At 41.0% G+C, this 27,770-nt stretch overlaps 1 protein-coding gene across 2 annotated transcripts in view; it reads left to right on the plus strand.

The window, feature by feature from the left end:
* APBA1 (amyloid beta precursor protein binding family A member 1) overlaps positions 1 to 27,770 on the plus strand; it is a 218,155-nt gene that overhangs the window by 120,092 nt on the left and 70,293 nt on the right. For both annotated transcript variants that reach the window (XM_077249072.1, XM_077249073.1), the window contains exons 3-5: positions 3,548 to 3,646; positions 18,398 to 18,437; positions 21,926 to 22,071. In XM_077249072.1, the coding sequence (XP_077105187.1) occupies positions 3,548 to 3,646; positions 18,398 to 18,437; positions 21,926 to 22,071 (285 nt within the window). The remainder of the gene's footprint in view (positions 1 to 3,547; positions 3,647 to 18,397; positions 18,438 to 21,925; positions 22,072 to 27,770) is intronic.

The following is a 27,770-nucleotide window of genomic DNA, read 5'->3' on the forward strand; positions in this document are numbered from 1 at the left end:
GTAGCCTAAGTAATAAAAATGCCTTCAAACTTTCTCTCATATTCTGGTATTTGGCAAATATTAATAATTATGGTAATCCTAATTGACCTAAAACGGGAAAGGTTTATTCTGATTTCATGTCAGATATTGAGAAAAACATGCATATACAATGGGTAAGGAAAGTATTCTGACCCCTTTAAATTTTTCACTCTTTGTTTCATTGCAGCCATTTGGTAAATTCAAAAAAGTTCATGTTTTTCACATTAATGTACACACTGCACCCCATCTTGACTGAAAAAAACCAGAAAGGGCCAACACAAAAGGGCCAGCAATGTGCGATGACTATTAGAAATACATTACCAAAATGAATTCAATATATTAAATACTAAAGTGCTATTGTGTTAATTATAAATAATTATAAAAGGAATAACAATAAAGTGAATACGTCCAGGTTGTAAAAACACCCAGAGGAATCAAAAAGGACCTTTTACGTTGGAACTTTATACACCTTGGTTTGTTCACCCTGCATGGCTTCCTCAGCTATCTATTTACAGCGTACTTTCTTCCGGATGGTGCACATGCGTGCTTCCCCTACCCTACACACTTCCGGATGTGCTCCTTCACTGGACCACTTGCGTTCCGGGGAGCGCAGGTCCGGAAGTGAAGTTGCTATACGGGAGTAGGAGGAAATGCCCATGCGCCGATAACATCCGGCGCACTAATCTCCGTATCTATGGATACACTTTCTGGCTTTTCTATTGGCCTTAGCACACTATATAATCTTCGATCTATCCACCCTTATACACGCCCCTGGAAGAAGCAGATGCGAAATGTGCGTCGGGATGAGGAGGGACACTGATCATCTCCCTGGGTCTGCAGTTTACTTCACTGCTCTGGTAATATGCATTATTTTCATCTTTTTACAGAGTGCGCTATTATAGTCTTTGTATTATAGGCATTCTAAGCACTGGTGAAGCATATTGGCTTTTGTACTATGTCACTAGACTGGATATAAGACTGTTGTGTCTCTGCCATATTAGATTTTATTCTCTGGATCTCTTCTTTCGGGAATCTGGAAGTGTCAGTCCGACTTTTTGTGATTATTTGTTAATACATGACTTGTGCTATACACAGTAGTACTGCAGTATTGCTGCATGTAGTACAACCGATCAGATGATCACAGGTTCAAGTCCTCTAAGGGGATTAACAAGTACAGTGAAAAAAATGTTTTTAAAAAAGTAAAAAAAAAAAAGCCAAAAGCCTTTCAAATCACTCAATTTTTCCCTATTAAAAATAAAGAAATAAAAAAATAGACATGTAGTATCGTTAAGTCCAGTCTATCAGAATCTGAAAATAATTAACACGACAGGTAAACTCTGTAATGACAGAAAAAAAACTTTTTTTGAACACAGCAAAACAACCAGAAAAATGCACTAAACATTATAACTACCCTAGAATTGTATGGAAGTAAAAACATCAGATCAAGGCGTGAATAACATGTCCTCACACAGCCCCATCTGCTGAAAATTGAAAACATCATGGGTTTCAAAAAATGGTGACACAAATATATATATATATATTTTTTTACAAATTTCCTAAAAAAAATTCACCACCAAAACAAAACTATGCATGTTTGGTATTGCCATGATTGAACTAATCTGTAGAATCATATTGTCAGATGACTTGGGGGTATAATGAACACTATGAGTTAAAAAAACAAAACTGTGGAATTGTGGAGCTTTTTTGCAATTTCACTGCACTTGGACTTTTTTCCGCACTTTCTGGTGCATCGCATGATAAAATGAATGGTGTCATTTAAAAGTACAGTGTGTCCGTAAAGTCATGGTGCACTTTTGACCAGTCACTGGAAAGCAACAAAAAACGATAGAAATGTGAAATCTGCTCCAAATAAAAGAAAAACTCTCCCAGTTTCTTACCTATTCAGTGCAGTTTGATGTGGGCTCCATTTGTTGCCCTACACATCCAAACGATAGAGAAGTTCTTTCCACACACGGGTAAGGACGTCTGGTGTAACAGAGTGAATGACGTCTGTGATTCTCTGTTTTAAGTGATTAATGTCATTGATACGTTCAATGTACACATGTTGCTTCACATAACCCCAGAAGTAAAAGTCTAAGGGCGTCAGATCCGGGGATCGTGGTGGCCATGGCTTGACCGAACCCTTGCCTATCCACCACCGGGGGAATGTTCTATCCAGAAACTCACGAACAATGGTGATGTAGTGTGGAGGAGCGCTGTCCTGTTGAAAGATCACAACTTCTGGAAATTGTGGTACTCCATACAATTCTAACATGTCAAGATACGTGTTTGCCGTCACAGACCGCTCCGCAAAAAAAAATGGGCCTGATACCTTATCATGCATCAAGCCACATTACACGAGGTCGCCTCATCGCTAAACTCATCTTCTGCAAAAATCTTGCATCATTGTCGATCTCATGAAGCATATCTGTAGCAAACGCACATCGTTTCGGTCTATCCGCGGGTTTGATAACTTGCAACAGCCGCAATTTGTACCCCGTAAAACAGAGACATTTCTTCAACATCTTATGAACTGTAGTCTTGCTTAGGTGTAATTGTCGAGCACACTCACGCACAGATTTTTTAGGGCTTCTTAGGTAGCTATGCCGTATAGCCTCTACAGACTCGTCACTGACTGATGGCCTACCAAAATGGGGTTTCTCCACCAAACTGCAGGTTTCCTTCAACTGCTTATCCCACTGAGTAATGTTATTCCTATGTGGTGGCGCTTTGTTATAAACGCGCTGATATTCACGTAGCACTTTGGTCACGGATTTCAATTTTGCGAGCCACAGAACACACTGAACTTTCTTCTGTACCATCCACATCTCGACTGGCATGGAAAACCACACTGCTGGCATAAGCTTGTGGTTGCATGATGTCACAGATCTGGCAGTGTATTAATCAGAGTTCAGTTTATCAGGAGTTAATCTGACTGGGGCTGAGCAACAGCTTATGAGGTTGTGTTGTTTGATTGGCTCATGTTATCTCTCCTCATGAACAGGTCTGAAATGATTGGGCGAGAGAAAGGGCGCCAAAATGTAATCTATAAATAGATCCTGTGACTGGTCAAAAGTGCACCATGACTTTACGGATACACTGTAGAACTCATCCCACAATAAACAAGCCTTCATGCTCCTTTGACAACAGAAAAATAAAAAAGTTATGGCTCTTGGAATAAGGAGAGGGAAAAAATGAAAACGCAAAAACAAAAATGGCCAGGTTGCTAAGGGGTTAAATAGAGAGAGATTCTGTCATCAAACAGGTGTGAACGTGGTCAAGTAAGAAAACTGATAAAATATTAAAAATAGATGGTGCTGGGGTGAAGGGTCCATCATGTTAATGTATAGAGACACAGAAATAAGCCGCTAAAAACGGTGACCTGAAAATGCGGTTTACTGGCTTTCTCAATGATATGGGTTGGTTATGGAGCAGTATGTTTCATTCACTAAAATAGAAACTCTGTTCACTAATGGATTGATTTCATCAATCATTAACTATTTTGTTTGTTTTTTTAATTTCTCTTCAGTCTCCATCTCCCGATTCTTCCACGCAGGGAGCAGAATCCACCAATCGACAACATCATCAGAATGCCTGCGAGTCGGCAGAATCCTCTTCTAATAAAGAGGTAGGTTTACTTCTCTGCAAACGTCCCTTTTGTGGTTTTCATTCAACTCCATTCTTAAAGAGTAAATAACCTTTGTAACTTTTTTTTATATTTGAGTGCCCTTTTAATTGCAAACAAATTGGTATGGTTCTGTGTCCTAAGACCCCCACTTATCACTCAAACCCTCAACTCCCCCTAGAGTAGAGCAACTGCAGCAGTGCATAGCTCCTTCCTGAAAGTACATACACAGCTGAGAGTATTTGAGCGATCGGTTGGGGTCTCAGGACCTGGACCTCCACCAATCTGCTTGCATTTAAAAGTGCACTCACATAGAAAAGTTATTCAGGTTCAGTTACTCTTGAAATTATTCATGGGACATTTATATGCCATATTGAATTTTCTTTTGGGATTATTACTCCACCTTCCCCAAAATATAATCTGCTACATAATAATTTTTTTTTAGTTTTCTCCTATATATAGTGCCTTGCGAAATTATTCGGCCCCCTGGAACTTTTCAACCTTTTCCCACATATCATGCTTCGAACATAAAGATACCAAATGTAAATTTTTGGTGAAGAATCAACAACAAGTGGAACACAATTGTGAAGTTGAACGAAATGTATTGGTTATTTTAAATTTTTGTGGAAATTCAAAAACTGAGAAGTGGGGTGTGCAATATTATTCGCCCCTTTAACTTAATACTTTGTTGCGCCACCTTTTGCTGCGATTAAAGCTGCAAGTCGCTTGGGGTATGTCTCTATTAGTTTTGTACATCGAGAGACTGAAATTCTTGCCCATTCTTCCTTGGCAAACAGCGCGAGCTCAGTGATGTTTGATGGAGATCGTTTGTGAACAGCGGTTTTCAGCTCTTTCCACAGATTCTCGATTGTATTCAGGTCTGGACTTTGACTTGGCCATTCTAACACCTGAATACGTTTATTTGTGAACCATTCCATTGTAGATTTTGCTTTATGTTTGGGATCATTGTCTTGTTGGAAGACAAATCTCCGTCTTAGTCTCAGGTCTTTTGCAGACTCCAACAGGTTTTCTTCAAGAATGGTCCTGTATTTGGCTCCATCCATCTTCCCATCAATTGTAACCATCTTCCCTGTCCCTGATGAAGAAAAGCAGGCCCAAACCATGATGCTGCCACCACCATGTTTGACAGTGGGGATGGTGTGTTCAGGGTGATGAGCTGTGTTGCCTTTGGCATTGTTGCCAAAAAGTTCGATTTTGGTTTCATCTGACCAGATCACCTTCGTCCACATGTTTGATGTGTCTCCCAGGTAGCTTGTTGCAAACTTTAAACAACACTTTTTATGTATATCTTTGAGAAATAGCTTTCTTCTTGCCACTCTTCCATAAAGGCCAGATTTGTGCAGTGTACGACTGATTGTTGTCCTATGGTCAGACTGTCCCACCTCACCTGTGGATCAATGCAGTTCATCCAGAGTGATCATGGGCCTCTTGACTGCATCTCTGATCAGTCTTCTCCTTGTTTGAGATGAAAGTTTAGAGGGACGGCCGGGTCTTAGTAGATTTGCAGTGGTATGATACTCCTTCCATTTCAATATGATCGCTTGCACAGTGCTCCTTGGAATGTTTAAAGTTTTAGAAATCATTTTGTATCCAAATCCAGCTTTAAACTTCTCCACAACAGTATCACGCACCTGCCTGTTGTGTTTGTTGGTCTTCATGGTGCTCTCTGTGCTTCAAACAGAACCCTGAGACTATCACAGAGCAGGTGCATTGATATTTATCATCATTAGGCCTTTAGGACAACATTGGATCTTTCAGAAATCTACAATGAACTTCTGGAGTGAGTTTGCTGCACTGAAAGTAAAGCTGCCGAATAATATTGCACGCCCCACTTTTCAGTTTTTTAATTTCCACAAAAAATTAAAATAACCAATAAATTTCATTCAACTTCACAATTGTGTTCCACTTGTTGCTGATTCTTCTCCAAAAATTTACATTTGGTATCTTTATGTTCGAAGCATGATACGTCGGAAAAGGTTGAAACGTTCCAGGGGGGCCGAATACTTTCGCAAGGCACTGTATATCATGTAAAGTCCCTGGGAAGAACGTTCTGTTTTCTCATGCGTAAAGGTTCTTGTATCCTCCCTCAGCCTGTGTCTGAACTTGTCATGTCCCAAGAAATATTGTGCAAGATGTTAAACAAACATAAAAAAATCCCATAGGCTCCCGTGTTAAAAAACATTGTAGTACAGCTTTTGGCGATCCTCTGCAGTCCCATAGGCAATGAATGAAGCAGTAGCTCACATGACAACGGTATTTAACATGCGCCAGATTGAGGGCGCATCATTCCACCTGCCTGTTATATGATCGCGGGCTGCTGATGAGTTGCCATGATAGCCAGAGCCAGTCTGCTTAAGACTTCCATACTTGTCATGACTATTCTTCTGTGAAAGCTAGCCTGTAGCCAGCGTTCATAGGAGATCATGATTTTCATAATCATGATGCACTGCTATGTATAGCACAAGGGATCATACAATCGCTGCTTCAAGTCCCCTAAGGGGACTATTAAATACAGTAAAAAGTTTAAAAAGAGTTTAAGAATATATGACAAAAAAAAATCACAAATTTATATCACACCTTTTTTCCCCCCTATTAAAAATAAACAATTAAAAAAATCTAATAAATACACATATTTGGAATCGCTGCATTCATAAAAGTCTGATCTATCTCAATGTGACTACTAAATAGCGTAATGAGAAAAGCAAATCAAAATGTCAGAATTAAGTTTTTTTGGCCACCGCAACATTGCAATAAAGTGCAGTAAGAGGCAATCAAAACATTGTATCTACTCCAAAATGGTATCGGTAAAAACATCAGCTCAGGATGCAAAAAATAAGAAATCACACAGCATTTTATCCTAAAAATTGAAAATGTTACTGGTCTCAGAAAATGGTGATACAAGCAACTCTCTTGGAATTTTTGTTCCTGCTTACCGGTGCATCACAAGATAATATGAATTATATTATTCAAAAGTACAGCACGTCCTGCAAAAAACAAGCCCTCATACGGCTAAGTGGATGGAAAAGTAAAAAAGTCATAGCTCTTGGAGGGGAGGAAAAAATGAAAGTGGAAAACCACCTAGGGTTGAAGTAAAGTTTTGCACTTTCCTATCTACAAATGTGTTGCACTGCCCATTGTTGGCTGACAAATGGGTTTCTAACTCTTCCATTGGCCCTTCAGAATGAGTTACTCATAGTTATCGGTCTTTTTCTGAGCTCAGACCACATCAAAGTGGAATGTGCAAGGGACACAGAGTTTGTATAAGCAAAACGGTGCGAAAAAAGCAATATATGATTTCTAGACGTGTCAAATGATCCTACCAAAAGTCTGGGAACATAGCATAAGCAGGAATTTTAAAACATAACTTTTAATGTGTTATAAAGTAAAAAAATCAAAATAACGTCACCAAAAAAGATTTTTAAAAAAAGTACTACGTGGTGTAACCTGTTAAGGAATACACCATATCTAAATTAGTACTCCTAGGGATTTAGTGAGGACAACACTTGCAATGGCCCAGTGTGCTATCACTCAATCCCGAGGTACCTTATTTATTAATAGTGATGCATACATGCAACAGCACTTCTAAGGTGCAAAAACAAATAAATAGGTAACCCTGGTTGCATAAATATCAGCAGGTATCATAAAATTGTTGTGAAATTGGATTCTGGGCTCCCCCGGTGGCCACTGGTGGAATTGAACTTGTGTGCATCATCCTCTCTGTTCACCTGTTCCCATCAGGATGTGGGAGTCTCTATTTAACCTTGCTCCTCTGTCAGTTTCATGCCGGTCAACAATGTAATCAGAAGCCTTTCTTTGCATGTTCCTGCTACTAGACAACTCCCAGCTAAGTTGGACTTTCGTCCTTGTTTGTTTTTGCATTTTGTTCCAGTTCACAGCTGCTGTTTCGTTACTGTGTCTGGAAAGCTCTTGTGATCTGAAATTGCCACTCTGGTGTTATGAGTTAATACTAGAGTCTTAAAGTAATTTCTGGATGGTGTTTTGATAGGGTTTTCAGCTGACCATGAAAGTGCCCTTTCTGTCTTCCTGCTATCTAGTAAGCGGACCTCGATTTTGCTAAACCTATTTTCATACTACGTTTGTCATTTCATCTAAAATCACCGCCAATATATGTGGGGGCCTCTGTCTGCCTTTTGGGGAAATTTCTCTAGAGGTGAGCCAGGACTGTATTTTCCTCTGCTAGGATTAGTTAGTCCTCCGGCTGGCGCTGGGCGTCTAGGGATAAAACGTAGGCACGCTACCCGGCCACTGTTAATTGTGCGGCAGGTTTAGTTCATGGTCAGTTTAGATTCCATCTTCCAAGAGCTAGTTCTTATATATGCTGGGCTATGTTCTCTCGCCATTGAGAATCATGACAATTTGACCGGCCCAAAAGGGTTAAATTATTGGCTGAGAAAGGAGAGAAAAAAGAAGTCTGCTGAAATTTTTTTTTTTTTTTTTTCTCTAGTTCTGAGTGTGCTCATAATTGAATCACTTGCTAGTCTGCCTATACTGCAGCCTTCCTCTCTTTCTCTCCTTCTAATCCTTGAATGGCTCTGTGTTCACCTGTTTGAAATGGATCTTCAGAGTGTAGCTACAGGTTTGAATAATCTCGCCACGAAGGTACAAAATTTGCAAGATTTTGTTGTTCATGCACCTATGTCTGAACCTAGAATTCCTTTGCCTGAATTTTTTTCAGGGAATAGATCTTGCTTTCAAAATTTTAAAAATAATTGCAAATTGTTTTTGTCCCTGAAGTCTCGCTCTGCCGGAGATCCTGCACAGCAGGTCAGGATTGTAATTTCCTTGCGACCCTCAAGATTGGGCTTTTGCATTGACACCAGGGGATCCTGCGTTGCTCAATGTGGATGCGTTTTTTCTGGCCTTGGGGTTGCTTTATGAGGAACCTCATTTAGAGCTTCAGGCGGAAAAAGCTTTGATGTCCCTATCTCAGGGGCAAGATGAAGCTGAAATATACTGCCAAAAATTCCGAAAATGGTCTGTGCTTACTCAGTGGAATGAGTGCGCCCTGGCGGCGATTTTCAGAGAAGGTCTCTCTGATGCCATTAAGGATGTTATGGTGGGGTTCCCTGTGCCTGCGGGTCTGAATGAGTCCATGACAATGGCTATTCAGATCGATAGGCGTCTGCGGGAGCGCAAACCTGTGCACCATTTGGCGGTGTCTACTGAGAAGACGCCAGAAAATATGCAATGTGATAGAATTCTGTCCAGAAGCGAGCGGCAGAATTTTAGACGAAAAAATGGGTTGTGCTTCTATTGTGGTGATTCAACTCATGTTATATCAGCATGCTCTAAGCGTACTAAGAAGCTTGACAAGTCTGTTTCAATTAGCACTTTACAGTCTAAGTTTATTCTATCTGTGACCCTGATTTGTTCTTTATCATCTATTACCGCGGACGCCTATGTCGACTCTGGCGCCGCTTTGAGTCTTATGGATTGGTCCTTTGCCAAACGCTGTGGGTATGATTTGGAGCCTTTGGAAGCTCCTATACCTCTGAAGGGGATTGACTCCACCCCATTGGCTAGTAATAAACCACAATACTGGACACAAGTAACTATGCGTATTAGTCCGGATCACCAGGAGATTATTCGCTTTCTGGTGCTGTATAATCTACATGATGTTTTGGTGCTAGGATTGCCATGGCTGCAATCTCATAACCCAGTCCTCGACTGGAAAGCTATGTCTGTGTTAAGCTGGGGATGTAAAGGGACTCATGGGGACGTACCTTTGGTTTCCATTTCATCATCTATTCCCTCTGAGATTCCTGAATTCTTGTCTGACTATCGTGACGTTTTTGAAGAACCCAAGCTTGGTTCACTACCTCCGCACCGGGAGTGCGATTGTGCCATAGATTTGATCCCGGGTAGTAAATACCCTAAGGGTCGTTTATTTAATCTGTCTGTGCCTGAACACGCTACTATGCGAGAATATATAAAGGAGTCCTTGGAAAAGGGACATATTCGTCCTTCGTCATCTCCCTTAGGAGCCGGTTTTTTCTTTGTGTCTAAGAAAGATGGCTCTTTGAGGCCGTGTATTGATTATCGGCTTTTGAATAAAATCACGGTTAAATATCAATATCCGTTACCACTGCTGACTGATTTGTTTGCTCGTATAAAGGGGGCCAAGTGGTTCTCTAAGATTGATCTCCGTGGGGCGTATAATTTGGTGCGAATCAAGCAGGGGGATGAGTGGAAAACCGCATTTAATACGCCCGAGGGCCACTTTGAGTATTTGGTGATGCCTTTTGGTCTTTCAAATGCCCCTTCAGTCTTCCAGTCCTTTATGCATGACATTTTCCGCGATTATTTGGATAAATTTATGATTGTGTATCTGGATGATATTCTGATTTTTTCGGATGACTGGGACTCTCATGTCCAGCAGGTCAGGAGGGTTTTTCAGGTTTTGCGGTCTAATTCCTTGTGTGTGAAGGGTTCTAAGTGCGTTTTTGGGGTTCAAAAGATTTCCTTCTTGGGATACATTTTTTCCCCCTCTTCCATCGAGATGGATCCTGTCAAGGTTCAGGCTATTTGTGATTGGACGCAACCCTCTTCTCTTAAGAGTCTTCAGAAATTTTTGGGCTTTGCTAACTTTTATCGTCGATTTATTGCTGGTTTTTCGGATGTTGTTAAACCATTGAGTGATTTGACTAAGAAGGGTGCTGATGTTGCTGATTGGTCCCCTGATGCTGTGGAGGCCTTTCGGGAGCTCAAGCGCCGCTTTTCTTCCGCCCCTGTGTTGCGTCAGCCTGATGTTGCTCTTCCTTTTCAGGTTGAGGTCGACACTTCTGAAATCGGAGCTGGGGCGGTGTTGTCGCAGAGAAGTTCCGACTGCCCCGTGATGAGACCTTGTGCTTTTTTTTCCCGTAAATTTTCGCCCGCCGAGCGGAATTATGATATTGGGAATCGGGAGCTTTTGGCCATGAAGTGGGCTTTTGAGGAGTGGCGTCACTGGCTTGAGGGGGCCAGACATCAGGTGGTGGTATTGACTGACCACAAAAATTTAATTTACCTTGAGTCTGCCAGGCGCCTGAATCCTAGACAGGCGCGCTGGTCGTTGTTTTTCTCTCGGTTTAATTTTGTGGTGTCATACCTACCGGGTTCTAAGAATGTTAAGGCGGATGCCCTTTCTAGGAGTTTTGAGCCTGACTCCCCTGGTAATTCTGAGCCCACAGGTATCCTTAAGGATGGAGTGATATTGTCTGCCGTTTCTCCAGACCTGCGGCGGGCCTTGCAGGAGTTTCAGGCGGATAGACCGGATCGTTGCCCACCTGGTAGACTGTTTGTTCCTGATGATTGGACCAGTAGAGTCATCTCTGAGGTTCATTCTTCTGCGTTGGCAGGTCATCCTGGAATCTTTGGTACCAGGGATTTGGTGGCAAGGTCCTTCTGGTGGCCTTCCCTGTCACGAGATGTGCGAGGCTTTGTGCAGTCTTGTGACGTTTGTGCTCGGGCCAAGCCTTGTTGTTCTCGGGCTAGTGGATTGTTGTTGCCCTTGCCTATTCCGAAGAGGCCTTGGACGCACATCTCGATGGATTTTATTTCGGATCTGCCTGTTTCTCAGAAGATGTCTGTCATCTGGGTGGTGTGTGACCGTTTCTCTAAGATGGTCCATTTGGTTCCCTTGCCTAAGTTGCCTTCTTCTTCCGAGTTGGTTCCTCTGTTTTTTCAAAATGTTGTTCGTTTGCATGGTATTCCGGAGAATATCGTTTCTGACAGAGGGACCCAATTCGTGTCTAGATTTTGGCGGGCATTCTGTGCTAGGATGGGCATAGATTTGTCTTTTTCGTCTGCTTTCCATCCTCAGACTAATGGCCAGACCGAGCGGACTAATCAGACCTTGGAGACATATTTGAGGTGTTTTGTGTCTGCGGATCAGGATGATTGGGTTGCTTTTTTGCCATTGGCGGAGTTCGCCCTCAATAATCGGGCCAGCTCTGCCACCTTGGTGTCCCCGTTTTTCTGTAATTCGGGGTTTCATCCTCGATTTTCCTCCGGTCAGGTGGAATCTTCGGATTGTCCTGGAGTGGATGCTGTGGTGGAGAGGTTGCATCAGATTTGGGGGCAGGTAGTGGACAATTTGAAGTTGTCCCAGGAGAAGACTCAGCTTTTTGCCAACCGCCGTCGTCGTGTTGGTCCTCGGCTTTGTGTTGGGGACTTGGTGTGGTTGTCTTCTCGTTTTGTCCCTATGAGGGTTTCTTCTCCTAAGTTTAAGCCTCGGTTCATCGGCCCGTACAAGATATTGGAGATTCTTAACCCTGTGTCCTTCCGTTTGGACCTCCCTGCATCTTTTTCTATTCATAATGTTTTTCATCGGTCATTATTGCGCAGGTATGAGGTACCGGTTGTGCCTTCCGTTGAGCCTCCTGCTCCGGTGTTGGTTGAGGGTGAGTTGGAGTACGTTGTGGAAAAGATCTTAGACTCCCATGTTTCCAGACGGAAACTCCAGTATCTGGTCAAATGGAAGGGATACGGTCAGGAGGATAATTCTTGGGTGACTGCCTCTGATGTTCATGCCTCCGATCTTGTCCGTGCCTTTCATAGGGCTCATCCTGATCGCCCTGGTGGTTCTGGTGAGGGTTCGGTGCCCCCTCCTTGAGGGGGGGGTACTGTTGTGAAATTGGATTCTGGGCTCCCCCGGTGGCCACTGGTGGAATTGAACTTGTGCGCATCATCCTCTCTGTTCACCTGTTCCCATCAGGATGTGGGAGTCTCTATTTAACCTTGCTCCTCTGTCAGTTTCATGCCGGTCAACAATGTAATCAGAAGCCTTTCTTTGCATGTTCCTGCTACTAGACAACTCCCAGCTAAGTTGGACTTTCGTCCTTGTTTGTTTTTGCATTTTGTTCCAGTTCACAGCTGCTGTTTCGTTACTGTGTCTGGAAAGCTCTTGTGATCTGAAATTGCCACTCTGGTGTTATGAGTTAATACTAGAGTCTTAAAGTAATTTCTGGATGGTGTTTTGATAGGGTTTTCAGCTGACCATGAAAGTGCCCTTTCTGTCTTCCTGCTATCTAGTAAGCGGACCTCGATTTTGCTAAACCTATTTTCATACTACGTTTGTCATTTCATCTAAAATCACCGCCAATATATGTGGGGGCCTCTGTCTGCCTTTTGGGGAAATTTCTCTAGAGGTGAGCCAGGACTGTATTTTCCTCTGCTAGGATTAGTTAGTCCTCCGGCTGGCGCTGGGCGTCTAGGGATAAAACGTAGGCACGCTACCCGGCCACTGTTAATTGTGCGGCAGGTTTAGTTCATGGTCAGTTTAGATTCCATCTTCCAAGAGCTAGTTCTTATATATGCTGGGCTATGTTCTCTCGCCATTGAGAATCATGACATAAAATGAAAAAAGGGGGTAAGGTCAAATGGTAAGATAACAAAGGTATCACAAATATATCAATATTGGAACAATCTCACCAATTGCCGAGGACAGGTAAGGTGGAGCCGAAGCTTGCTGGAGTGGAAGAGTCCATTATACAACAGCGTCAGGAGACAATGCCCTGTCAATCCCTGAGGGTCTATCAATAAAGCTAAATCCCCAAGCTCCCGCCCTTACAAGGGCAGTCTACATCTACCCCTAAATTATAACATGCCCTGCACTCTCCCTATTTGGATGTCCCAACGCGTTTCTTTCAAGCTGGATCATCAGGGGACTAGCGTGCATGGGAGATAAAGTGTATAAGTGCTATTGCTATGTAAAGAGACATAGAGACCTGCCACCCTCTATGCTACACTGCAGTGTAGTGCATTTGTTTGGAGGCCTAGGCAGGTAAGCATCTTGGCTGTTTTCTGAATTTTTGGAGGATCTCTGAATCCTCTTTTTGTGCTATATTTGTTTATTGTCAAACTACTGTGTTTTCTCTTTTTAAATCATAAGGACAATCCAAAACATCCAAATGACCCTGATCATAAGTTCACATACCCTGGTGATTTTGGCCTGATTACATGCACAGAAGTTGACACAAATGGGTTTGAATGGCTACTACAGCTAACATACTCACCTGTGACCTGTTTGCTTGTAATTGGTGTGTGTGCATAAAATCTGAGTGAGTTTCTGTGATCCAGACAGACTCTTGGATCTTTCATCCAGCCTCTTGGATCTTTCATCCAGCCACTGACATTTCTGGATTGTGAGTCATGGGGAAAGCAAAAGAATTGTCAATGGATCTACAGGACGAGGTAGTTGAACTGTATAAAACAGGAAAGGGATACAAAAAGATATCCAAGGAATTGATAATGCAAGTCAGCAGCGTTCAAACTGTGATTAACAAATGTAAAACAAAACCACGGTCAGGTAGAGCAACAAAAATGTCATCCACAACTGCCAGGAAAATTGTTTGGGATGCTAAAAAAACCCCACAAATAACATCAGCTGAAATACAGGACTTTCTGAAAACTAGCGGTGTGGTTGTTTCAAGATGCACAATAAGGAGGCAATTGAAGAAAAATGGGCTGCATGGTCGAGTTGCCAGAAGAAAGCCATTACTGCACAAATGCCACTAAGTATCTCGCCTACAATATGCAAAACAGCACAGAAACAAGCCAAGACAAGATGAATGCAGCACGTTGTCAGCAAATACTGGAGGCAAATTTGCAATCATCAGCCCGGAAGCTGCGCATGGGATGTACATGGAAGTTCCAACATGACAACGATCCAAAACACAAGGCCAAGTCGACTTGTTATTGGCTACAGTAGAACAAAGGTGATGGAGTGGCCATCTCAGTCTTTGACCTCAATATCATTGAGCCACTCTGGGGAGATCTCAAGCGCGCAGTTCATGCTAGACAGGCCAGGAATTTACAGGAACTAGAGGATTTTTGCCAAGAAGAGTGGGCAGCTTTACCATCTGAGAAAATAAAGAACCTCATCCACAACTATCACAAAAGACTTCAAGCTGTCATTGATGTTAAAGGGGGCAATACACGATATTAAGAAATGGGGTATGTGAACTTTTGATCAGGGTCATTTGGATGTTTTGGGTTGTCATTATGATTTAAAAATAGAAAACACAGTAGTTTGACAATAAATGGCTTCACCCAACCACTAACCATGAGTGGAGAAAAAGTTTTATTCATATTCTCTGAAAAAAAGGCCAAGAAAGCAAAAATTCTGCCGGAGTATGTAAACTTTTGAGCACAACTGTATGTGTTAGCGCCATGTCCGTAACGACATGTACTAGAACACTGTTATTATTTATCCCACACGGTGATAGAAGCTGTTAAAACATACCCTCCTCAGAAGAAACTAAATAAAAAAGTGATCAATAAGTGATTGTCTTGTGGAATGATATTTAAATGTAAAAAAAATATATAAATTAGATATTATATCAATGTAATCATACTGATACTACAAAACTATATTATTATTTATTCTCTATGATGCACGCTGTAGGGGAAAAAAATTATTACTGGATTACTGGATTTTTCTTATCCAGACTCACGAGAAAAATTAAATAAAAAGTTGGTTGTACCCAGAAATGATACCAGGGAAAAATACACATTTTCCTACATAAAAATAAGCTGTCACACAACTTTATCTGTTAAAAACATTAAAAAAAATTATGGATCTCGGTACATGGCAAGAAAAAAATATTTAAGTTTTTTTTTGTCTGAGAGTAGTAAAACATAAACTATATAAATTGTGTTTTGTCATTATAGTATGGACCTGCAAAATAAGGTTAATATGTGAATTAAAGTGATTAGTGAACAGTGTTTAAAAAAATGAATAAATCCAGAATTGTTTTTTTATACATTCCATTCCAGCTTCAAAAATATGTAATAAAGAGTATTGAAAAAACAGTATGTACCAGAAAAATCAGACCACTGAAAACGACATGTTATCATGCCAAAAATAAGTCTTTATACATCACCAGTGGAAAAAAAATTGTAAAATGTATGAAAATGTATAAATTTGATATCGCCATAATTATGCTGACCCACAGAATAAAGTTAATACCTTATTTATGCAGCATGTGTATAGTGGAAAATTGAACATATCAAAAAACACAACAACTAGTTTTATTTTCTATTTCTCCTAATAAAAGAATGGTAATAAATAATATGTACCCCAAAATGTTGCCATTAGCAAACCCAACTCCTCCTCAAAAAACAAGTTCGCATTCATCTACAGTGGGGCAAAAAAGTATTCAGTCAGCAATAGTGCAAGTTCCACCACTTAAAAAGATGAGAGGCGTCTGTAATTTACATCATAGGTAGACCTCAACTATGGGAGACAAACTAAGAAAAAAAAATCCAGAAAATCACATTGTCTGTTTTTTTAACATTTAATTTGCATATTATGGTGGAAAATAAGTATTTGGTCAGAAACAAACAATCAAGATTTCTGGCTCTCACAGACCTGTAACTTCTTCTTTAAGAGTCTCCTCTTTCCTCCCCTCATTACCTGTAGTAATGGCACCTGTTTAAACTTGTTATCAGTATAAAAAGACACCTGTGCACACCCTCAAACAGTCTGACTCCAAACTCCACTATGGTGAAGACCAAAGAGCTGTCAAAGGACACCAGAAACAAAATTGTAGCCCTGCACCAGGCTGGGAAGACTGAATCTGCAATAGCCAACCAGCTTGGAGTGAAGAAATCAACAGTGGGAGCAATAATTAGAAAATGGAAGACATACAAGACCACTGATAATCTCCCTCGATCTGGGGCTCCACGCAAAATCCCACCCCGTGGGGTCAGAATGATCACAAGAACGGTGAGCAAAAATCCCAGAACCACGCGGGGGGACCTAGTGAATGAACTGCAGAGAGCTGGGACCAATGTAACAAGGCCTACCATAAGTAACACACTACGCCACCATGGACTCAGATCCTGCAGTGCCAGACGTGTCCCACTGCTTAAGTCAGTACATGTCCGGGCCCGTCTGAAGTTTGCTAGAGAGCATTTGGATGATCCAGAGGAGTTTTGGGAGAATGTCCTATGGTCTGATGAAACCAAACTGGAACTGTTTGGTAGAAACACAACTTGTCGTGTTTGGAGGAAAAAGAATACTGAGTTGCATCCATCAAACACCATACCTACTGTAAAGCATGGTGGTGGAAACATCATGCTTTGGGGCTGTTTCTCTGCAAAGGGGCCAGGACGACTGATCCGGGTACATGAAAGAATGAATGGGGCCATGTATCGTGAGATTTTGAGTGCAAACCTCCTTCCATCAGCAAGGGCATTGAAGATGAAACGTGGCTGGGTCTTTCAACATGACAATGATCCAAAGCACACCGCCAGGGCAACGAAGGAGTGGCTTTGTAAGAAGCATTTCAAGGTCCTGGAGTGGCCTAGCCAGTCTCCAGATCTCAACCCTATAGAAAACCTTTGGAGGGAGTTGAAAGTCCGTGTTGCCAAGCGAAAAGCCAAAAACATCACTGATCTAGAGGAGATCTGCATAGAGGAATGGGCCAACATACCAAAAACAGTGTGTGGCAACCTTGTGAAGACTTACAGAAAACGTTTGACCTCTGTCATTGCCAACAAAGGATATATTACAAAGTATTGAGATGAAATTTTGTTTCTGACCAAATACTTATTTTCCACCATAATATGCAAATTAAATGTTAAAAAAACAGACAATGTGATTTTCTGGACTTTTTTTTCTCAGTTTGTCTCCCATAGTTGAGGTCTACCTATGATGTAAATTACAGACGCCTCTCATCTTTTTAAGTGGTGGAACTTGCACTATTGCTGACTGACTAAATACTTTTTTGCCCCACTATATGTCAGCAAAAAAATAAAAATAATACTGCTGGAATGTGACAATTAAAAAAAGCAAAAATGAAAAATTGCTTTATCATAAGAACCCAAAATGGGCAAGTCCTTAAAGAGGACCTGTTACCAGATCAAAATGTTTTTTGGTTTTATTTTATTCCCGCTGCTCCCCTGAGTATATATTTATAAATTCTATTAAATCCACCATACGGTTCCAGAGATAAGAGCTTTTTTAATCACTATTGTTACGGTCTTTACCAGGGGGTGTGTCTAACTAGTTTCTCTAGGGGCGTGTCTTTAGGCTGCTCTGCATAATTCCATATGAGCCACACCCTCTTATTAAAGATCAGAAACATTGCCACTAACTAAACATGTCCATATCTCTAGAACCGTATGGCGGATCTATAGAAAACAAAAAGCAGAATATTCAGGGGAGAAGTGGGGTTATTTAAGTACAAAGTGAAGGATGAATACAGAACCCCTTTTAGTGTGGCTCTTACCTGTGTATAGTGTGTAGTATTACACTACATAATATTTTATGATCATCCGTATTTATATGGTAACTGATATACTTTCTTTTTGGTATAATTGTGTCTTTGATTCAAATCTGATGTTTTCCTCCTGGCTTCACTGCCACAAGAATAAAGTTACAAATGATATAAATGTTTTACCCTAATTTCGGTTTCAGCCCCTGGAGATCCTGCACCCCCCTGACAGGCACCTAGACAGTAACTTCACGAGGTAGCATGCAGTGTTTGCAAGCATTACCCAGCCAGGAGTCTGCAGATACAACCCTGGACTCCCCACTTACTGAACCATTCTAATAAATGCATTAATAACTGCTAATAGTCTGAGACCAACCTAATGTTCCTTAACAAGCCCCAGTCGGATTGCATCTTCTGCCTTTGTGTGACACGTGCATGGCGCCGGTTTATTTTATCTTGCTACATATGTCTTACTTGTGTTTGGAGCTAACATTATTTGTCTTCATTACAGTCCAGAAAGAGCCTGGCTTCATTCCCAACCTACGTAGAAGGTAAGAATGAGAATAGATTGCCCTAGATAACGAGAAATGCCAGCTTTACTCACTGGTCTCATTGGCAGCACACATCTAAACTTTTATCGTATTGCATCGGGTTAGGCTTACATCTAAAACAGTGACCAACTCTGGTTTATTCTGTGTTTTGCATTTTATAATGTTATAGATATACTGTATATGAGCGTCAGGAAATTATCAAACTTTATTGTAGGCACTGATTTCATAGAATTTAATTGACATGGATTTTGCAAGCATCCGCACAAAAAAGTGTGGACCTTCTGGCAGATTGTCCTGCAGACTGGATGGGCAAGATACTAACCCCAGCTGGTAATTCCTCCAGTCCGTGCTGGCCTCCTGTGGTGACATTGCATCCCAAGTCACAACTACAACCTCTGTCTGTGATCCAGCTGGTTGTAGATATCACATGGGACAGAATGTCACCTTAGGGGGATGGAAGGTGAGAAGACCAGCACGGAAACCCTGCTAGGACCATCAGTGGAGGTAAGTATCTCCTTTTTTTCTTTTTAACTTTTTTTTTTTAATTCTTAATTTACAGATTCAGTTGAGCTGCATGGCCACAGTGGACCCATAACCAATTCCACAGAGTTGTGCTTTGACTGTAGATTCAACCCATCCTATTTATGTCTATGTGGAAAATCCACAAAATTGACATTATGATTGAAAAATCAGCAAAACATGTACATTTTCAACCTGAAAAATAAAAACAGTGCGTGGATGAGATTATAAAAATCTCATTAACTTTACTGTCCGAAAATTGCAGAATATCTGCTACATCTAAAAATACCCTCATATCCTTATTGCAGGCTGTAGCGTATATTACAGTACTCTCTGTACTGTCCCAGTCTTTTTATGGAGCTTCTGCCTTATCACAAATTAATCATATAAAACCAATCTCATCTGGACACGTTAGCTAGAAAGGAATTTATAGTTGACTGTTAATCAATATATGTATCTATCACTATATGGCAGAATCCTATCATTAGGGTGATCGGGAAGTATGAGCTCTGTTTTCCCCTGAAGCATGTCCTATAATTACTGATACTTCCAGAGTAAGCTATCTAGCTTGCGGTATATTTATCACCACAGGCTTGCCATCCCTTCGTGCTGGAGGAATACAGTTTTGCAGCAGGGTTCTTACTTTAATAGCAGGAGCAGACTCCTGGCCTACTTGAGTGATGACTGCTGCAGAATGGCTCTTCTCTCAGTTTACCAGTTTAGTAAAATGTATTAAAGGTGTGTTGTCTTGAGAATATTCGAATATACCTGGGCTTAGGTTATGTTTGAAAAGAATTTGACTAGTTATTTGTTGTGTGTTCCTTTTATCTTATTCTAGCCACGGAGGCATAATATCTGATTAATTGAACAAATCCAAAATCAGTATATAGAACTTATTAATCTAATGTTGTTAGAGCATTGCTCAACTTAGAAATTTATGTCAAAGCCACAATAAATGCTATAGATGTGTGATAGATACTGGTCTCAACTCTTTCACCTCTCCAGAATAGGGTCCACCAACTACCATCCTGCCAGTATGGCAACCACAGATAAAGAATAGAAATATAGCTGCCTGGGTCCTGAAGATATGAAATAATTGTCTAGGTTTTCACATCCCCTATATCATGATTCCACCCCTCATTGTGTATTAGATGCAATTACTGACAGCTCAGCTGTCCAATTTGGTGTAGGGGTGTACTGAGCTGTCAGTGTTTTGATTGACAGCTCGGCCAGCCATTCCGAGACTGGTAGGTCCAGGGCTGCCTTCAGGTGTTCCCTGTCCCAGGTGATGGTCCAGCCGCTTAGTTGGGCTGTCATTCCGAGATCTCTACCAGACGTAGATACAGCTATTTGTGGTTTGTTTCTCTGTGCATTGTGCTTTGCTTGTGCATCTTTTTGATGCCTGACCTTGCACCTTGTTCTAACCTTCCATTTTGCTGTAGCCTCTTTGCTCTGATCCGTTATCCTCCAGGTATACCGACGTCAGACCGTTACCTGACTACGCCTTTGTCTCTTCCCTCTGTTTATGAAGTAACCTCCTGGCTCTTGACCTTGGACTATTTGACTACCCTGACTCACTGCTTGTCCGTGAGAAGTGACTCAGCGTTACACCTTGTCCTCTGTTAAAATTTACAGTGGCCGTCCACTACTTTTAAACACCTTATCAATGGGCTTATAGAAGTGCAATAGGAAAAAAGTGACTTACTCACCTAGCAAATTGGTTCTACTCTTCTGTTCTGCTGACAGCATTCACTGCCACCACTTCCGACTTTCTCCTCCAGTGGGTTACATGCACTATATTGGACCATAATAAATAAATCAGTAAATAAATAAGTGTTTAAAGCAGTGAACAACCCCTTTAAGGTACAATATTAATAGGTCTGAGACGTCTTTTAGATTTTCTGTCCCTTGTGAAATGCACAAATCTTATATCCTTATTTCAAGTTCATCCATTCATAGACAATTTCTAATGTAGCTAATAAATATAGTGAAGAGCCAGAAATATAACTAACACAAACCAACAAAGAATAAGCTTACTACTATATGGAATACAGTTATAATGTTGGACACAATTTAAAGGGACCAGTTATCACCTAGTATGAATGCATCCTATCAATGGATTCTCTTTTATACTATCATGTTGTATATGAATGGTATATTAATCTTGGTGGTTATTGAAATACACTGAATAAACAAATTTGATACGATCAGTTAATGAAAAAGAGTTAACAAATAACTTCACGTTTTTATTTAATGATTGATCATACAAAATTATAAATCTTTGCAATATATTCCATTACCTTCTTTTCTTTTTTCACTCCCTGTTTAAGCATAAGGGTGGAGCAGAGATGCTCACGGGAGGAGAGTGCAAATAGTGTTTGATTACAGATTCTTGCTAGTGCAGTAGCTTGGAAAACAGCACTGTACTGAAAATACTGCTTTGACTGCCTATTTCATGCTCTTTTAGAATCTGTGTTAAACTGCTGCTATAGAAAAAATCCATAGTCAAATTATACTTACAAACACTATCCCCACATGAGCTTATCTACTTTACTCCCCATAATCAGAAAGAAAGACTGTTCGTAAATAGTGTTTGAATAGGGATGCTAGCTAGAGCAGCAGTTCAAAGCAGCTTATAAGAGAGCATGAACTAGGAAGTTAAAAGAGCACTTTCAGCATAATGTAAGAGAGAGAAGGAAGCAATATAAGATAATGCAGTATATTATCAAGATTAATAACTTTGTAAAAAGTGTTCAATGAAATACAAAAGGTTTAGTTACTCTTATATCAACCCTTCACAGCATATTTTAGTAACTTAACAAAAGCATACAGTTTTGGTCACATGCAGGTTATTATACCAGTGTAACTTAATCTTGGTTAAATAAATATTTTTCCTGGCTCATATGAATTTGCTGAGAATGTATTGATATGTTGTATGCTAGAACTTAAAAATATATATTTTCTCCCAGTCCCTGGACCCTGCGATCCAGAAGATTTAATCGATGGCATAATATTTGCTGCCAATTACCTTGGTTCCACTCAGCTACTGTCTGATAAAACCCCTTCTAAGAATGTGCGCATGATGCAAGCACAAGAAGCAGTTAGTCGGATTAAGGTAAGGGGTTAAACTTTGTCACCTGCTGTGTTTAGAGATTATTCTGTTATCGCCTGGTTATAGGTAACTAAATTCTATCATTCGGCTTACCGCAGTCAGACATAAAAATAATATGAATCAATCAAGAAATGTTTATAGGAACCCTGAATTTAGAATGTACGCAACAACAAAAATTCACCAGTCCCTTCCTTATTGTCGTCCTGTCAATTGATCAGATACTATCTGATATTACAATGCAAAAACTGTAAGAAATATGTACAGAATTTTTCTATGTCTCCCAGGAGATCAACAATTTTCCCTCCTTTTGTTCAGGCAATAAGCTAAAAACCTCGCTTTTTCTGTAAGGATACTGTCTGCAGTAGGAGCGCTTCCCTGTCTGCCTTATGAGAGTAAAGATCTTAGATTAAAGCTCTTATTATGCAGCTTCATGAACAAAACAAATAATTTTATCTGGTTACTTTTAGACATGGCTCAGAAAGTGAGCTTGAGAAAAGCAGATTGGTACTATAAACTATTAGACTATTGATATGATTTCGGAAAGGTTAAGTGTATTAACATTGTGCTTAATTAAAGGGGTTCTCCGTGAATAGAGCAAAATTAATGTCATTATAAATAAATTCTGAAATATTCTTAATTAGCAAATCGCAATCCAGGGAAGTAATCACTATAGAATTAAAAATGAATGCCTCTTGTTACACTAACAGAAACTTGTGCTAGAGTGGTAATAGGACAGGTGCTTGTGAGCATGTGTAGTAGGAAGCTTCATTGCATTAACCTGGAGATACCTATGCCATGTAGTGTTATTCAGAAAGACACGGTGGACAGCAGTGTGAGCAGTCTCTTCTTACTACAGCACACCTAGTATCTCCAGTAATTGGCCAGAAAGACAGGGTGGGTAAAGTATGAGCAGCCACTTCTTACCTCAGCACCCCTGCTATGTCCAGTATTGAATTAGGAACACATGATGGGCAGTAGTATGAGCAGTCACTTCTTACCTCAGTACTCCTTTTATATCCAGTATTAATCCAGAAAGATAGGGTGGACAGCAAGTGAGCATCCTCTTCTTACTCCAGCACCCCTTGTATCTCCAATATTAGATCAGACAGACAGGGTGGACAGCAGTGTGAGCAGCCTCTTCTTACCTCAGCACCCCTGGTATCTCCAGTATTAGACCAGAAAGACAGGGTGGACAGCAAGTGAGCATCCTCTTCTTACTTCAGCACCCCTTGTATCTCCAATATTAGATCAGACAGACAGGGTGGACAGCAGTGTGAGCAGCCTCTTCTTACCTCAGCACCCGTGGTATCTCCAGTATTAGACCAGAAAGACAGGGTGGACAGCAAGTGAGCATCCTCTTCTTACTTCAGCACCCCTTGTATCTGCAATATTAGATCAGACAGACAGGGTGGACAGCAGTGTGAGCAGCCTCTTCTTACCTCAGCACCCCTGGTATCTCCAGTATTAGACCAGAAAGACAGGGTGGACAGCAAGTGAGCATCCTCTTCTTACTTCAGCGCCCCTTGTATCTCCAATATTAGATCAGACAGACAGGGTGGACAGCCGTGTGAGCAGCCTCTTCTTACCTCAGCACCCCTGGTATCTCCAGTATTAGACCAGAAAGACAGGGTGGACAGCAAGTGAGCATCCTCTTCTTACTTCAGCACCCCTTGTATCTCCAATATTAGATCAGACAGACAGGGTGGACAGCAGTGTGAGCAGCCTCTTCTTACCTCAGCACCCCTGGTATCTCCAGTATTAGACCAGAAAGACAGGGTGGACAGCAAGTGACCATCCTCTTCTTACTTCCGTACCCATATATCTCCAATATTAGATCAGATAACAGGTTTGGCAGCAGTGAGAGTGGCCTATTCCTACCTCAGCAGTCCTAGTATCTCAAGTATTACATCAAAATGTGCACTAGCAGCACATCTTCCTACACATGGGGGGACAAAATTCCTACTGCACATGGTCCTAGGAACCTGTCCTAACATTGTAGGACAGGTTTCTGTCAGTGTATCAAGGCGATGGCCATTTTAAGCCTAAAGTGATTAGCGACCAAGACAAAACATAGTGATTTGCTAATTAAATGTATTTTCTATGTAGGAATTTATTATAGTTACGTTTATTTTACTCATTTTTTATATTCCTGGAGAAACCCTTTTAAAAGGTTTTCCAGTTTGTATTTTTATTCCAAAGGCTTGCTTTAGGAGGCATGTAAAAATAACAAACTTAGCCATAGTTACCACATGCCGCTCTGAATTTCCACTGCTACCCACACTCTTTGTTGATAAATGATGAAATCATGAGCACAGCACGTAACCGCTGCAGCCAATCAATAGTGATGCCAAGATAGACGGCACAATATTGCTTTATTCTTGCACAGTGATTGGCTGCATCAGTCACGTGATGTAGCCATAACATCACTGTTTAGGCATCATCAACAATGATGGGGGGCAGCAATGGATGCTGGATTGATACTGTATAGTATGGCTGACTTTTTTTTTACATACAGAAAGTCGTTGGTTTGAAAAAACTATAAAACTGGAAAACCCTTTTAACTCTTTCTGTCTGTCGCATCGGACAGACCGCCACTATTCAGGTAATAAATATCTACCAATGCCTGTGATGACACAACCCTATGAAGACAACTGCATTGCTACTACTGTTGTCACGCTCTGATACGATGATAGACTAGGGGTAAATTGATACATTCCCTGCATTTTCATCATTTTTACAATGCTACATCCATATTTTATTATGAGTTATTTCCATTACCGTTAAGTTCATGTTTCATACTGGCCAGTTTATTTTTTTCTGTGGATTCTGATAAATTTTAAAGTGCAAGTAAACCTTTGATACCATTTTTATATTTTTGTGCCCTATTAACTGCAAGTAGAACAGTGGTTCTTGGGTCTCTTACAAAACCCTTTGAGATTTGCACAGCTCAGGACACAGGAGAGCACTATTCTTGCCTCATTCACACTGACCCAAAGGAGTATGGAAGAAAAAGATAATCTGTGATTTCTATTGTATCATTATTCTGTTCTGTGTGTGCTTGGGCAGGACCACACAGCTCCTATCTCTTGAGGTGTGCACATTTCTGTTCATTTTGAGAGATCAGGGGTGGCCTTAGGACCTGTACTTCACCTGTTTGTTTGCGATTGAAGGAGCACACGTGTATATATATAAAATAGTATCAAAGGTTTACTTACTCTTGAAATCATTTATTGTATTAAATAAACTTAAAGAGGTTCTCCACAAATTGAAAAATTAAATTACTTATGCTTATGGAGATGTCATTACAAATACATTTGCTAAATACTTTTAATTGGCAAGTCACAATTGATTTATCTTTTGAAGTAATCACTATAGAATTAAAATGGCTGTTCTTCTATTACGCTGACAGAAACCTGTTTTAGAATGTTAGGATGGGTGCCTGTGAGCATGTGCGGTGGAAGTTTCCTTTGATGTTAAACTGGAGATATCAGGGGTGCTGAGGCAATAGAGTCTGATCACACTACGGTCCACCCTGTCTCTCTGATCTAATGCTGGGGATATCAAAGATGCTGAGGTAAGAAGAGGCTGCTCACACTGCTGTCCACAGTCTTTCTGAACTAATACTGGAGATAGCAGGGGTGCTGAGTTAAGAAGAGGCTGCTCATACTGTTGTCCATCATGTCTATATGATCTAATATTGGAGATATCAGGCATGCTGAAGTAACAAGAGGCTGCTCACACTGCTGCCCACCATGTCTATATGATCTATTATTGGAGATATCAGGCATGCTGAGGTAAGAATAGGCTGCTCACACTGCTACCCACCATGTCTATATGATCTAATATTGAGATATCAGACATGCTGAGGTAAGAAGAGGCTGCTCAACATGCTGCCCACCATGTCTATATGATCTAATATTGGAGATATCAGGCATGCTGAGGTAAGAAGAGGCTGCTCACACTGCTGCCCACCTTGTCTATATGATCTAATATTGGAGATATCAGGCATGCTGAGGTAAGAAGAGGCTGCTCACACTGCTGCCCACCCTGTCTATATGATCTAATATTGGAGATATCAGGCATGCTGAGGTAAGAAGAGGCTGCTCACACTTCTGCCCACCCTGTCTATATGATCTAATATTGGAGATATCAGGCATGCTGAAGTAAGAAGAGGCTGCTCACACTGCTACCCACCATGTCTATATGATCTAATATTGGAGATATCAGACATGCTGAGGTAAGAAGAGGCTGCTCACACTGCTGCCCACCCTGTCTATATGATCTAATATTGGAGATATCAGGCATGCTGAGGTAAGAAGAGGCTGCTCACACTGCTGCCCACCCTGTCTATATGATCTAATATTGGAGATATCAGGCATTCTGAGGTAAGAAGAGGCTGCTCACACTGCTGCTCACCATGTCTATATGATCTAATATTGGAGATATCAGGCATGCTGAGGTAAGAAGAGGCTGCTCACACTGCTAACCACCATGTCTATATGATCTAATATTGGAGATATCAGACATGCTGAGGTAAGAATAGGCTGCTCACACTGCTGCCCACCCTGTCTATATGATCTAATATTGGAGATATCAGGCATGCTGAGGTAAGAAGAGGCTGCTCACACTGCTGCCCACCCTGTCTATATGATCTAATATTGGAGATATCAGGCATTCTGAGGTAAGAAGAGGCTGCTCACACTGCTGCCCCCCATGTCTATATGATCTAATATTGGAGATATCAGGCATGCTGAGGTAAGAAGAGGCTGCTCACACTGCTGCCCACCATGTCTATATGATCTAATCTTGGAGATATCAGGCATGCTGAGGTAAGAAGAGGCTGCTCACACTGCTAACCACCATGTCTATATGATCTAATATTGGAGATATCAGACATGCTGAGGTAAGAAAAGGCTGCTCACACTGCTGCCCACCCTGTCTATATGATCTAATATTGGAGATATCAGACATGCTGAGGTAAGAAGAGGCTGCTCACACTGCTGCCCACCATGTCTATATGATCTATTATTGGAGATATCAGGCATGCTGAGGTAAGAAGAGGCTGCTCACACTGCTTCCCACCCTGTCTATATGATCTAATATTGGAGATATCAGGCATGCTGAGGTAAGAAGAGGCTGCTCACACTGCTGCCCAGCATGTCTATATGATCTATTATTGGAGATATCAGGCATGCTGAGGTAAGAAGAGGCTGCTCACACTGCTGCCCACCCTGTCTTTCTTAATCCCTAAACATGTCACAGCAGAGACGCTTCCTACTACACATGCGCATAAGCACCGGTCCTAAAATTCTAGGACAAGTTTCTGTCAGTGTAACAAGACTGTGTCCCATTATAATTATTTAGTGATTATTTCCCTAGACAAAACAGTTGTGATTTGCTAATTTAAAGTATTTAAGAATTTATTAATAATTGCATGTCATTTAGTTTTTTTCTATTCCTGGAGAACCCATTTACTATATACCAAATAACTAAAAACCCAAAGACACAAGTGTGAAGTACGTTGAAAAACAGAGCTAAACCATATTTCTCATTCCACCAAATGCACCATAGCTGATAATGGTGGCTTCTTGAATTCTGTCTTACATTGTCAGTAGCTGCCCAATTTATTCCCCTGATTAGAGCTAGTATCTGTAACCTGTCCTCTAACCGTATTCCTGTCTCTGTTTATTTCATGCTAAGCA

The sequence above is a fragment of the Ranitomeya variabilis genome, chromosome 1 (assembly GCF_051348905.1).
Source record: "Ranitomeya variabilis isolate aRanVar5 chromosome 1, aRanVar5.hap1, whole genome shotgun sequence".
NCBI lineage: Eukaryota > Metazoa > Chordata > Amphibia > Anura > Dendrobatidae > Ranitomeya > Ranitomeya variabilis.